The following is a 13,041-nucleotide window of genomic DNA, read 5'->3' as shown; positions in this document are numbered from 1 at the left end:
AGCAGCCTCAATTCTATATCCTGCTCAAGATTTACTAGGACAGGAAGAGGAAGCAAGAACATGACTGTATTAGTTGGCATGCATCTTGGGAGCATGAGAAGAGACCCAGATTCTGGTCATTACTATTGGCTAATAAAGTTTTGTATAAGATAGCCAGCAAATGGAATATAGTTGTGTCCCCTATGAGTGCTGGACTGCACTCTCTTCCAGGTCTGTTCATCTTTTTTTTTTTTTTTTTTTTTTTTTTTTTTTTTTTTAATGTGATAGAACCACTGTGACAGGAAGAGTTGGTGATTCCACTATCCGGACAGTGTCAATACGTTGGTCATCCAGGCTCTCTCCTGTTAGAAGTTAAGTAGACAGAGGAAGAAATGGAACGAGGGTCTTCCACATCTTCAGACTGTGTAGACATACTTAAGACTTTATATACCTTTTTCTAGAAAAGGAAATATTATTCTACCACTAACAGCAGGTATCATGTTTCTAAAAGGGGGACAACAGCAACTTATTATCCTTAATAGATTCACAACAGTTGATTTTGAGAGGAAGGAAATATCAAACTTCTGAGGAGAGATTTTAAGATGTCCTGTTCTTCTCAGCATTTCTTATTGATTAGTCCTAAGCAGGTCACTGCTCATTGTACCACAACTCCAACTACTGCACAGGCAAATTAACACATTGTTATGGCTTCCCCTTCACATATTAAGCCACCGATAATTCAGATGCCTCAGTGCCCAGCTTTCTGGTGTCTCTTTCTGGCCCAAATTCACAGATATTCACTTCAGATGAGAACCGTGACCCTAAAGATGTTCTTCAGCTTTGAGAAAAGGGCCTGCCCAACATAATACACTACGTATAGGTTCTTTTAGGTTTTCTTTATTTATATTTTTTTAGTTCAAGAATTACACACTAGCCAACATTATTATATATTTACATGCTGAAACTGGCTGCAATAAGTTTAAATTCAAGAAAATATCTCTTATGTGCTACTCATTTACAATCATCATTTTACTACCTCATATATCCCAGAGGTTAGCAGTCCTTTTGAGAAAGACATGAAGATCTGATGCAATGATATCCACTAGTATTTTGCATTTTCTAGCCATTGGAAAATGTGCATTATGTGCATATAAGAAAGGCTACAAGGTCATTAGTAAGGCTGATGATTACTACATTATGAAGTAAATAGTACTAAGTAAAAAAGATAAATCAGAACTGTGCAAAGACAGTACTAACAGAACCATTTAAACACCCATGCAAATAAAAACGTGATAGAAGTCAAATCATAGTCAGCTTGTTAGAATTAATCATGTTTCAAATGCTCATTTTGTCTTCAACTGAAAGTAATAGGACAGACCATGAACAATACAGCCTGGTGACTATCTGCCAAATGACAGTAACAGTGAAAACATACAAAACATTATCAAATTGGAATAGATGACCTCATGTCTGAAAAAACATTAAAAAAATACAACCCTTAGTATGAAAGTATAGGTGAGATTTTTCATCATTTAAGTTTCTTTTTTTTGTCAAAGCACTTACAAAGAAAATAATTTTATATTTATGAAATGGTTGTGTTGCATATTTTTGTAGAGATGATCTATTTCAATTTAATATTAATGGATATTTAAATTATTACTATTTTTACAAAGAAGAATAGGGCAGTATTTTTGATCAACATTCCATTTGCCTCTGAAAAATTTAGACAAAGTTCCTAGTGCATTTTATTAAGCTTTACCTTTGGTGTTAAGCAGTGACTTATTAGATTTCCCTTTTAAACAATTTCTGGAGTGAAGATTCTTTGGCTTTGGGGGACTATACTATCTAATGACAGTCAAACAATTTTTTTTTCCAAAGAAAAATATAGGTCTACTACTAGATACCGTAAGAGATACAGATTTCAGAAAGACAGACGCAGTATGCAGGCTTTCTGTAATGAAATCACTAACAGCTGAATTCTCACTTACCCTGTATTCCTCTACATCTCCACTTCCTGGAGCAACATAAAGGTACCTTATTGTAAGTGAAAATCATGCCCTGCTGGTTTATGCTGATCTGAGTACCGAGTGCCAAACTACAATCTTCTGTTGCTTGAGCATTTTAACCATACAAAAGAACCTATTGTGCTAGCAGTAACATTGTTGCAATGGCTATTATACACTACAGTACTTTCTGTACTTTTTTTTTATCTGTAATCCAAATCTGTTTATGCAAAAGGGTGTTTAAATTACTCTGCTAGAGCACTGCAATTATTGTACTTAGTAAAAAAAAGTCACTAAACAATACTGTATCTATTGACTGCTCATTTACAGCTTATTTAATTATTTACATAATTTTAGGACACATTAACCTAAACCATAAATAGAATTAGCTTTTTGCCTTACCATAAAGTACAAATTAGAAGTTAAAAATGTTTAAGAAATCTGATAATATTTACACACGCTCAGCTTAAGTTATGGTTGCTCACATTGTATGTTCTATGTACACATAGCAAAATGTTATGATCACTACTGATATAGTATTGTACCCTGGCCATCCCACCCTAGATTATTTTCTAGAAATACTTAATATTTTTGCCTTTTTTTCTTGGTTCCTTTAGGACATCATTGTTTTTGAAAACTTACTAGTGGACAATGCTGTTATAAAAAGAGAGAGAAGAAATAGGCAAGCAATGTGAGGACTAGTCTAATTTCAGATGCTAGGAGGTACAGTACTATCGTAATGTCAAATGGTGCAATGCTCCATACGAATTATATGCATTGATCTGCTGATATTAGAAATGCCCAGTTACCCTGTATATTTAGTTTTTTTTTCTTTTTAATACATTTATCTGTTTTCTCAAAAATATATTCATACACTGGTTGATGATAGAAACAAAACTATTATTAGCTTATTCCTTTAACACGCCAACATATGAATGCGTGTGCATATACTCAGCACAGGTGTATATATGCACACATATGTCCATAGAGACATTTATGTATGTCCATATGCACATACACTTGGATAATGTTTAACGTCTTTTTACTTATGTTTAGTACTGTGTCAGTTATAGATTTGGAACACAGTCTAACAGTTATAATGAAAATTAATTGAGCTTTAATTTTAATGCATATTTTGTCTGAAATAAGTAGGATTTGTTCCCCAGGTATAAGACCACCAGTCATTTTCTCTATGCATTGTGCTTTTCTTCCCTACAGATTTTATGTCCTTTGTATTAGAATGTAAAGCTGTCTGAAGAATTCTGCGACATACTATTTTTTGAGACTCTGTTTTCCTCCCCTGGGAATGAGAAAAGAAATGTTCACAATGTCATTGCTTGAGTCTTTCTTCCCAGTCATTAAACTGCAATAGGACAGAAACATAACATTCCTTATGCAAACACAGAAATGTTGCATGAATTTTCAGTTCTGAAAATGTGTATCATACTTACTAGCAGTCATATACAGTATATATTTACAGACTGATCTCAAAGACTTCATTAAAACTGTGCCATGTTATAGTCAGAATTTGCCAATGAATTTCACAAAGATGAAAAACACCTTAATTGCTGGCTATCATGTCTAATAGAAGAATAACGTGTAACTATATTGCAAGCTTTATCTAAATTATTAACTTTGATATTTTACTTATTGAAGCTTACAACAATGAACAGGAGTAAAAGGATCTACAATACTGATTTTTGGCCAGTTCTAAAGTAAAAGCAAGTTTATTCTAATTTACCTGGAGGATAGCACACATAATAAAAACCACATCTCATGTATGGTGGCATAATTCCCACTTACACTCAAGCATCTCAGAAGAGGAGTAAGTGCCCGACTTGAGCACTTGAGTTCTCCTTTTTCCTTGACAGTGCCTCGTCAGTCTTTTTTACTCCTGTCTTCTTTGTATCACAGTGTTTAGCCTTAGTACAACATGATAACCACTCCCCATCTGAAAGAACCCTTCCCTTCCACTGATTTTTATATATCACATTAATGGCCAGAAAGACACAGTAAAAGCAAAAGTGCTCCCTCCTCCTAGATAATATAACTTTCCTAGTGACACCTGGGCAGAAACCAGACATTTTCTTTCACTCTCTGAGTAGCAACATCAGAGAGTAGTATGGCTTGTACTATAACTTCAGATAAATTCACGTGCAGTTCTAGGATTTAATCTCTGTGGTTTTTGTAATAGTTGATGCAGTAAACAAAAGCAAAAAATGACATGTTCTCTGTAAGGTTTTATATTTGAGGTGTATCTACCACAAACATGCTATGAGCTTCCAGTATTCACAGTATGTTTCTGTGAAATTAAAAGAGAGTTGGAAGCAATTTGTGAAATGAAAGAAAAACTTGTATTGAAGAATACTATAAGACTGCTTTTATTTATTATAAAGGGTACCATTTTTGAAGAACAGACTTTGAAGAGAAATACTGAATTTTGGATCCTTTTCTTAGAACTGGGAAAAAAATTCCAACATGATTCAAAACTAACAGTTGAAATTCCAAATGCATCTTTGAAGCTTAATGCTTTGTGCATGAAATGCAGTCAGAAACTAAGTATGTGAACAAAAAGCAACATTTTGACTTGGAAAGTTAATCACATGATGAAAAGCTTGCCTCTACATATTTCAGAGTCTGACCCTAGAGGCAATACTTGAACATACACACACATCCTCTGGAAAAAAACAAGCGTTGTGTGTGCCCAGCAAACCTCATTTCAGGGTCAAAACTATCCTCTCCCATTTGAAACAGAAATAAGCATATGCTATGGTCAAAACGAAATCAGAAATAATTGAATAAACTTGGCAGTTCCCAAAACTGTTTTCCTCCTATGCTGTCATTCCTTTAAATGGTGAAAAAAAAGCAGAAAGTTGTAAGAAAATTATTCTTTTAAAAGAACAACAAAAAATAAAGAAATCTTTTTACGAAGAATATTCTTCACATCCATCTTAAAAGATTGTTAAATTGGGAAAAAGCATCTGTCTGAAAATTCTCCTTTGGTATTTGGAAGATATGAGAATTTCAGTTTCTTTCAGAAGTCTGTGCACAGATGAGAAGTAGCAGAGATACAACAGGATGTGGCTTTTTCTTCACTAAGTATTTTCTGTCAAACAATACTGGAATCTGGTTTTTTAAAACCCATCAGGAATTTATACTTTTTATACTATTCCTGTGATTTTTTTTTCATTATATAAAAATAGTTTTGACAACAGAATAAATGGCAAATTCTATTTACTTTGCCCACACTTTAGGAATAGTTTGCCTATAAACATAAAGTCCTATGGAATGGGAAAAAATTATGTTCCATTTTAAAGTTTCCTAAAGCAAAATTGAATTTTGCTATTTTTTTTTCCAACAGAAGTCACTCTAAAGCAGGAAATACCAAGAGTGTAATTAAAAGTGATGCTTCCCAAATCCTTCCCTTGAGAACAATGCATTGAGCTAAACAAAACAAAAAGGGAAATGGTATTGCCTAATCCAGCTTGAGAAAACACACTGTCATTATTTTTTTGTATTAAAGTATGTATGGTTGGATCTCCAATATTCAAAGAGCCAGGAGCTCTTTAACACCTAACATCCAATTTGATTAAGCATAACATCAGTGGCAAGCATAACACTAGAAGGATTGCAAATTTGAAAGAAATCACAGAACTCCACGTGAGTATTTTAGACTAAGGTATGTACTGTGACTGACAACATTCATTTGCGCTATATTTGTGTGTGTGTGTGTGTATATATATATATATATGTATTTGTGTGTGTGTGTGTATATATATATATATGTATTTGTGTGTGTGTGTGTATATATATGTATATGTATTTGTGTGTGTGTGTGTGTGTGTGTGTGTGTGTGTGTGTGTGTGTGTGTGTGTGTGTGTGTGTGTGTGTGTGTGTGTGTGTGTGTAGTCTTCCCTTTCCCTGGCCCTGTATTTTTGAATTGCTGTCTACCTTTTTGTACCCTAGAAGGGCAGGACATCATTGGCTTTCTTTAGCCACCCAGAAAATTACTTTTTGGCCGACCAACATTTGGCACTTTGGACAAATGATTCACTTTCCCCAAGAGGAAACAACAGCATATCTACCCGTTCACGACAAGACCGTTTGATCCACCTTTGTATCATTGCTACATTTCTCTACTGATCACAACTATAACCATTGTGATTGTGAGCATATGCTATCTTTTAAAAATCCAAACGAAACTAGTGCTTTTTGCTTCAGCTTCTGTGCAAACACCCAACCCTCACATTATCAGTCAAAGGTTTAGTTCTTTCAAAAAATAACAGGAAATACCTGAATACAGCTGGGAAACCTCTGATCATCAGTATCTTGGAAAGATGACAGGCACGACTTGTTTTCAAGTTTACATATTCAAAAGGTAAAGTTTTGTTGTAAGCATGATAACATCTTAGCACACTCTCTTAAGTGTAGATGTACATGTATTGGATATGCAGTTTCACAAGGAAATAGTACATACTGCTGTTGAAACGAAAACCTGTTTCTCAAATGCCTCTCTTTGTAATTTCTGTCATTAAACTCATATGAGTATTAAAATGGAAAAGACAGCGTGAGAGAGAGCCAGAGAGAAATGATTGTCAGAATCCAATTTGCCTCCACACTTGAAATGCACTTATATTTTGGAAAGAGGGATATGTCCACACTGCAACTTAAGAACATGTTTACGGTTTAGCAGAAACAATAAAAACTCTATAAAACAGACCATAGAGTGGGCCAGCAACTAAGGTGTTTTAAAATAACTTTTTGTCCTGAATAGAATTTTTCTAAGTCCCACTTTTGGCTGTACAACCGATTTGAAGAGAAATCCAGTTCTTGCTTCCTGTGTGGCTTTGTTTCTTAGTTCACATAGTAAAGCCAATAGACAATATTGAAGAAGGAAAAAACAACAGGGAAGAATATGCGCGACCATCGATCTATGGCATTTACGTCAGTCAAGTCAGGGATGGTAATTTTCAGTTGAGATGCACGTCTCCGTAGCCTACTTTTCTTTTGTGCCACATGTCGCTCCAGGGCATTGCGACCAAAGCTGTGTCTGGGCAAGCCAGCTTTCCGGTACTGGATGCTTGACGTATCGTAGGCCAGCATAGTGCTTCTAGGGTCCCCAAGCCCCATCACAGCCTCGGAGGCAGCCATCTCATTTTTAATTTCAAGTGTGCTCAACAAAATGTTTTCATGCGGATCCATCTGTAAGAAATAAGGTGGCAGACTTAGCAAGGAAAGAAAGGAAGTCCAAGCCGGTACAGACTGCAGCCCCACTGATAAGGGTTATATCTAACATCACTAATTCATTGGACATCAGTCTATAAGACTTTAAGCACAGCCACGACTGTGTGTTTTGCCATTTGTCTGTAAACTCCAGGAGCAGGAAGGGCAGTACTCTATAATGGAATAAAAGGTATTTCTCTGGGCCCCGCATTTAGCGAGCAGAAACAATACCTGGAAATGGTGTACATACTAATTGCCTGAAAGGGCGATGCTACCACAAGGTGGGATACCTGGGGCTAATGTTTTACCTTTCCGCATTTTTTGGAGGGAGGTCAAATGGAAAAAAGGCTCTGCATTATTTTGTCTTTGCGTCTTCCAACAGAAAATTCTGGTCTAGCAAAAGCTCCCGATAACCCCAAGGAGCTCCCAGTGTCTCTATAAAATGAACCCTGGAGCACTGCACAGGAGAATACGTGTTGTTAGCCTCCATACTGTAAACCAGACTGCTGGTTACTCAGGGAAGATACTGGCACAGTCTAACTATATCTATAGGGAAACTCCATTTCTAGTGCTAATGACTTTCACAAATATAGCACATACTGTGGAGACCTGAATGCTGAAATAGCAAAGGCCTGCAATTTAGAAGTAAGGAAAAACATATGCATACAATTCAGAGTGTAATCACATCAAATGCGCATTGAACAGTCGTTTCAATGGGTGGTTTCAATTACTGCACTTAAAAAAAATTCAGTGAAAAATATTATGGCAATGTTGTAAATAAAACCTTAGACCAATAAGAGGATTTCAAAGCTGAGGTACTAACTTCTGCTCTTAGGTAATCTGGAGTAGATCTGAAGTATGCTAGGAGAATTTCAAAATATTCCATTTATAGAAAACAAATAGAAGGTCACCAGGGAGAGAGACACTTTCTTCAGCCTTCCCTCTAAGTATACACTTTGAATTGTGCAATTAAATAAACATACTTTAAAAAGCAATAATGGCTAATGGGAAGCTAACTAAGTACACTAACTTCAGTGGTGGTATTGCAGATGTACTCCAGTCCATACAAGAGACAAAACTGTCTCAGAGTTCCTTTAAGGATAACTCAATCACATTATCCATTTACCATGTACATAAAATATATACTTTGATTATTATTAAAAGCACATAAACAGTGACTTTTGAGGATTTGTAAACAATATTGCATTAGTCTATTTTGTAATATGTAAAACATAGTAGTTGCCAGCAGGCACCTCACTGTGTTACCCAATATATCATAATATTTTCCAGTATAAAAAAAATCATATAACATTTCACATGCCTTGATGAGGCAACTGGGTGGAAAAGGGCTGCTTTTCAGTAGTATCCACCACACAGTATTATGAAATGGGAAGACAGAAACTTCACAAAAGTGCTTTTGACCAAACGGAACACTGCCATTTGAGTGATTACATCTGTTTAGGTGATGCATAAAAACTGGTATCTTTGAGATGCCAGATTTCCTTTTTTCTTTCCTTTTTTTTTTCCCTCCAACTTATGCGAGTTTGCACCCCTCTAGGTTCAATATATTTTAATTTTGGACTAAATGTAACGACAATATGAAACAGCCAAAATCACCTATTTTTGCTTGTTTTCAATCAAAAACATATGAAAACTTTGAATTTCCTAGCATGTTAGTGTAATGAATCTTTTTTGAGAAACACTGGAAAAATGGGAAAGTTGGGCTGAAACTCAAGACAAATTCCTTCCAGAACACTGTAGCACTAAATTAAGTATGGTAAAGAAATAGTAGGTTGTAGCCAGGAAGCCCGCCACATCAGTTCTCATCTGCATTATGCAGAATTAAGGCAAGAAAGTATTTTGTGCTAGTGCTATTGTAATACAAACAAACATAAATAAGGAATACAAAAGCTTTCAAATAGATCTATGAAACTTTTCCAGAGGGCTTGTAAATATTTTCTTACAATGAGTGCAGTGGTTTAGAAAATTATTAGAGATGTCTGGGGTAAGACAAAATTGTTTGACATTTTTGTCATAAGATCTCAGACAAAATAAATGAGACTTTTAGTATCCTGAAAATAAAAGCAATTATAGGCACTTGACATACATTGACCCCAAGAATGTTATAAACAAACAGGGGAAGACTCTTACAAGGGGGGTGCAAGGCCATTTAGAAACTACATTTTCCATCATGTCACATAGCTCTAGCAAGAGAAGAGACACGTTAGTCGTAATGACATTGGGTAAATGGTTTTACCCCAACGCTTAGAGTTTGGGTTATTTTCACCTCAAAGCTGTGCGTTCTAAGATATTATCTTTGGGAAGATTATGGTGCCTACAAATTTCTTCACATCTTAAGTTTTAGGTTGAATCTACTCTAAACATTTTTATCCTTCTGATCTGCAATGGTAATAGAAATTTGAGTGCTCCTTACAAACTCATATACTTTTATGGAACATCAAATACAAGAAGAGCTATTAGTCAGTTAGGCTTATATCTAGACATGTTTAGTGTACAGCTGACATCTTTCCTTTAGTTAATGTTTTGCTTTGATTCCTTTGTTACTGCTGCTTACATTAAAATCACTTAAGCAGGAACCTGTACTTGGTAAATTTGCTAAGGCAGCAAGTTGCTGCAGATATCTGGTAGACTTGGCAGCAGTTAGTAAGATTAGTGGTGCTGGCCAGAAAGAACATTAAGCAATATTCTAACCTATTTTCCAGGGAAAAAGGTCGTCTTCTGCACGTATCACACTGATATAACATCAGAATTGGAGCACAGCATTTTTCAATATTCCAAAAATTTTTCATAAGAAATAACTCAAAATACAGTAAAAATTAGTGATGGGCGAACCTTCAAGTGTTTGAATGGCCAGGGAAGCACCATAAAGTTCAGGTGCTTCTCCAGCACTAATCTGACCTTCCTGCACCCAACCATTACAGGAACTGTCTTTTTCATGGTATTTCCAATCCCCAATCTGAAGAACCCTCAAAGTTCCAATCCAGAAGTACAAGAGAATGTGAAAATAAAATAAACAAACAGATAAAAGAAGTTAACCTGACTTTATGCCCTCTGACAAAAGGTTCACTGTCAGATTAGACAGAGCTGGGAATGTTATTCCCATCAAGCAGGTTCGCCCAACTCTAAATAAAACATGCTTTTGTAACTAAGTGAAGCTTAGATAGAATGGCAATGAATTACATTTACTGTACACAGCACCGCCCATTCAAAAGGATCCCAAAGCGCTTTACAAGCATCAGAAAGAAGAATTACTTCACTTGCCAGTGAAGTGCAATCACCTCTGAGGTGAAATGTGGTGACTGACAGTGCAGAACAGTACACTATATTTTAGTAGAGGAAATGAAGAATGCTATAGCCAATTGAAACTATGGGGTGGGTGAGTGGTGGTGGGGAATGTTAGGTAAGCAGAACAGTTACATAAATCAATATTTGGCCAGATGCTTGGGGCTGAGATGTCCATTCTATAAAAAAAGTGCCATGGGATCTTTAATGACCACAAGTGGTCAGGACCTCAATTTTAAGTCCCTGAGGATAAAAAAAATTAGAAAACAGTGAAAGATACCTTTGTTGAATACATTTCTGGACAATGATATGTGCCAATTATTCTTCTGTCCTGTAAGTTAATAAAATCAAGACCAGTTTCCTTAGAGATACGGTAGCTATTATCTTTCATTTAAAAATTAAAGCACTCTAGGGTATTAATAGGACAACTAATTAAAAGATACAGGGACCTCTAAGCCAACAATCAGCATAAGTATATTCCGGCTTCAGAGGTGCTATTACTGCCTTGCCCTGCTACTCAAGGTAACATAACTTTGTGATGTAAATGTATTTTTTCCAGCTGGTCACTGTGACCAAGGAAGATATGATGATATGAAAACAATTGTTGAAATTATTCTGGGGGGGAAAGTAAGTGTAAAAGTGGTTTCAAAGGGAGGTGGAAGAAGGTTAAAAAGATCTCTTGGTGCTGAAGGATTGTTCAACCATAGAACTAGACTCTTCATGGTGAACAAGAGAGAGTTCAAACTTAATGGAGAAATTCCCAGGGCAAGGAAGGAAGGGAGGATGTGAAGATGAAGAAAAAGCAGCAGTAAGTGCCATGGAAATAAAAGGTGAATGCAGAAGTGGAGGAGAAGTGACTGGAGCTCAGTAACCATGCAAGAGGTTTTTTTCTTTTTTTTTTAAACAGTCTAAAGGGTGGATGACAAAATATATGATATAAATGATATTGACTTTTAGGTCCAGGTCAACCAGAGGAAAAGCTGACTCTGGAGCCCTGAAAGAGGCCATGAATCAGTCACTGACCTTTTTGATGGCCTCAAACACAGGGAATACAGAGAAAAGTGTAGAAATGTTACCATTATATATTCTTCCTGCTATCTAGAAACTCCAAAATGATGGCTATCTTGAGGAATTCCTCTTACACTAACACATTAGCAACTATAAAATACAATGAAATTACAACTCCCACATTCATACATACCTACACACATATGTACATACGGAATCCTTCAAGGGTGGTTATTTCTCTCAGACTACTAGCATCTAATAAATCAATATCTTGGTGATTATGTTCCATGTTACGTCAAACACAGCTTTATAGTAGGAGGTATATTTGTACTGATGAATTGAAAAGATAAAATATCCACACTTTTACTTCCTCATATTCATTTTCACCCATAAACTAATCTTCAATTAGAAGCAGGTACTGATGGCTCATTTTAATGCAAAATGGAACAGAAGCCATGGATAAAAGAGACAGAGAGCTAGAATTTCTGACTGCAAGATCTGGTGAAACAACAGTTGAAAACTCCATAAAAATAGCAAAGTCTTTTGTTAAGTAAGGCTGCCATTAGCCGAAACCAAAATACAGTGAGGTAAGCCAAAAAGTGAGAGCAGAAATACCTGGTTTATTACAAAGACTGACACCTGAGATTAGGTCTCACATATATACCTAGGCACATAATTTAATTTGTTAGAGGGATAAAGACCTTAATATTATCTATAGCATACTTTTACACCCATCAGCAGCTGAACTTTACTTGAAAAAACAGTAATATCCCATACTTGTCTAGTCTCAGCAGATCTAGTAAGACTAGCTGAAGGTCCAAAGTGCACTTCACACCTAATAGGGATCTTCCACCCCACCAGCAAGGTTTCCCTTATTGACTGGGAACCACTGATCTCTGGGGACTGCACTGACTACCCAAGACAGTGCATGCAAGGAAGACAGGAGTGCTGAATAAGCTGCTGCTAATTTCACTCTGGAAGAAAAAAATAATGATTTTTAAAAGGCCCCTGCCTACAGCGATACAGACATTTTGACTTGAAAAGCAATTCTGCTAAAACAGAGCTCTAGGAACTCATAAAACACAAATGCCTAATCTTTCAAAATATCCATACTTGAAACAACGTCCGTAAGACTGTAACAAACACTGTATTTCTGTTGTCTGTACAAAATGGAATTTGCTGCCAGTATTGAAGTAACTTTATAAAACCACATCAGCATGCATCGGCTCAGATTATATTATACACCTAAAATTTGGGTCAGGCTGTAAAGCATGAAGTCAGAGGAGAGAAAAATGTGGCTCACTTACGATTTCAGGTTATTTTGTTCAGTTTCAGGTCAGAAAATCCAGAAAAGCTTTGCAGATTCAACTGGAAACTTTTTAAACCTAACTTTTAAACTGACTTATACCTACATGACTTTGACTTAACTTTTTAACCTTCAAGCCTGAACTTTTTAAAACCTAAAGTTCCAAGCAATTCCAAGCCCATAAAGATTTTTAAAAAAAGAAATGGAGAGAAAATGTAA

General features: G+C 35.9%; 1 protein-coding gene across 3 annotated transcripts in view; it reads right to left on the bottom strand.

Annotated features, from left to right (window-relative positions):
* Window positions 1-860: 860 nt before the first annotated feature.
* GABRB2 (gamma-aminobutyric acid type A receptor subunit beta2) overlaps window positions 861-13,041 on the bottom strand; it is a 179,693-nt gene continuing 167,512 nt past the window's right edge. For 2 of the 3 annotated variants that reach the window (XM_026117557.2, XM_064520854.1), the window contains 2 exons: window positions 10,789-10,839; window positions 861-7,184 (listed from right to left, as the gene is read on the bottom strand). In XM_026117557.2, coding sequence (XP_025973342.1) covers window positions 6,837-7,184; window positions 10,789-10,839 — 399 coding nt within the window. In that variant the 3' untranslated portion in view covers window positions 861-6,836. The remainder of the gene's footprint in view (window positions 7,185-10,788; window positions 10,840-13,041) is intronic. The other variant, XM_026117542.2, reaches the window with a different exon arrangement.

Source organism: Dromaius novaehollandiae, chromosome 15 (genome assembly GCF_036370855.1).
Source record: "Dromaius novaehollandiae isolate bDroNov1 chromosome 15, bDroNov1.hap1, whole genome shotgun sequence".
Lineage (NCBI taxonomy): Eukaryota > Metazoa > Chordata > Aves > Casuariiformes > Dromaiidae > Dromaius > Dromaius novaehollandiae.
The sequence above is the reverse complement of the archived record's forward strand: the minus strand, read 5'-3'. Positions and strand labels throughout refer to the sequence as shown.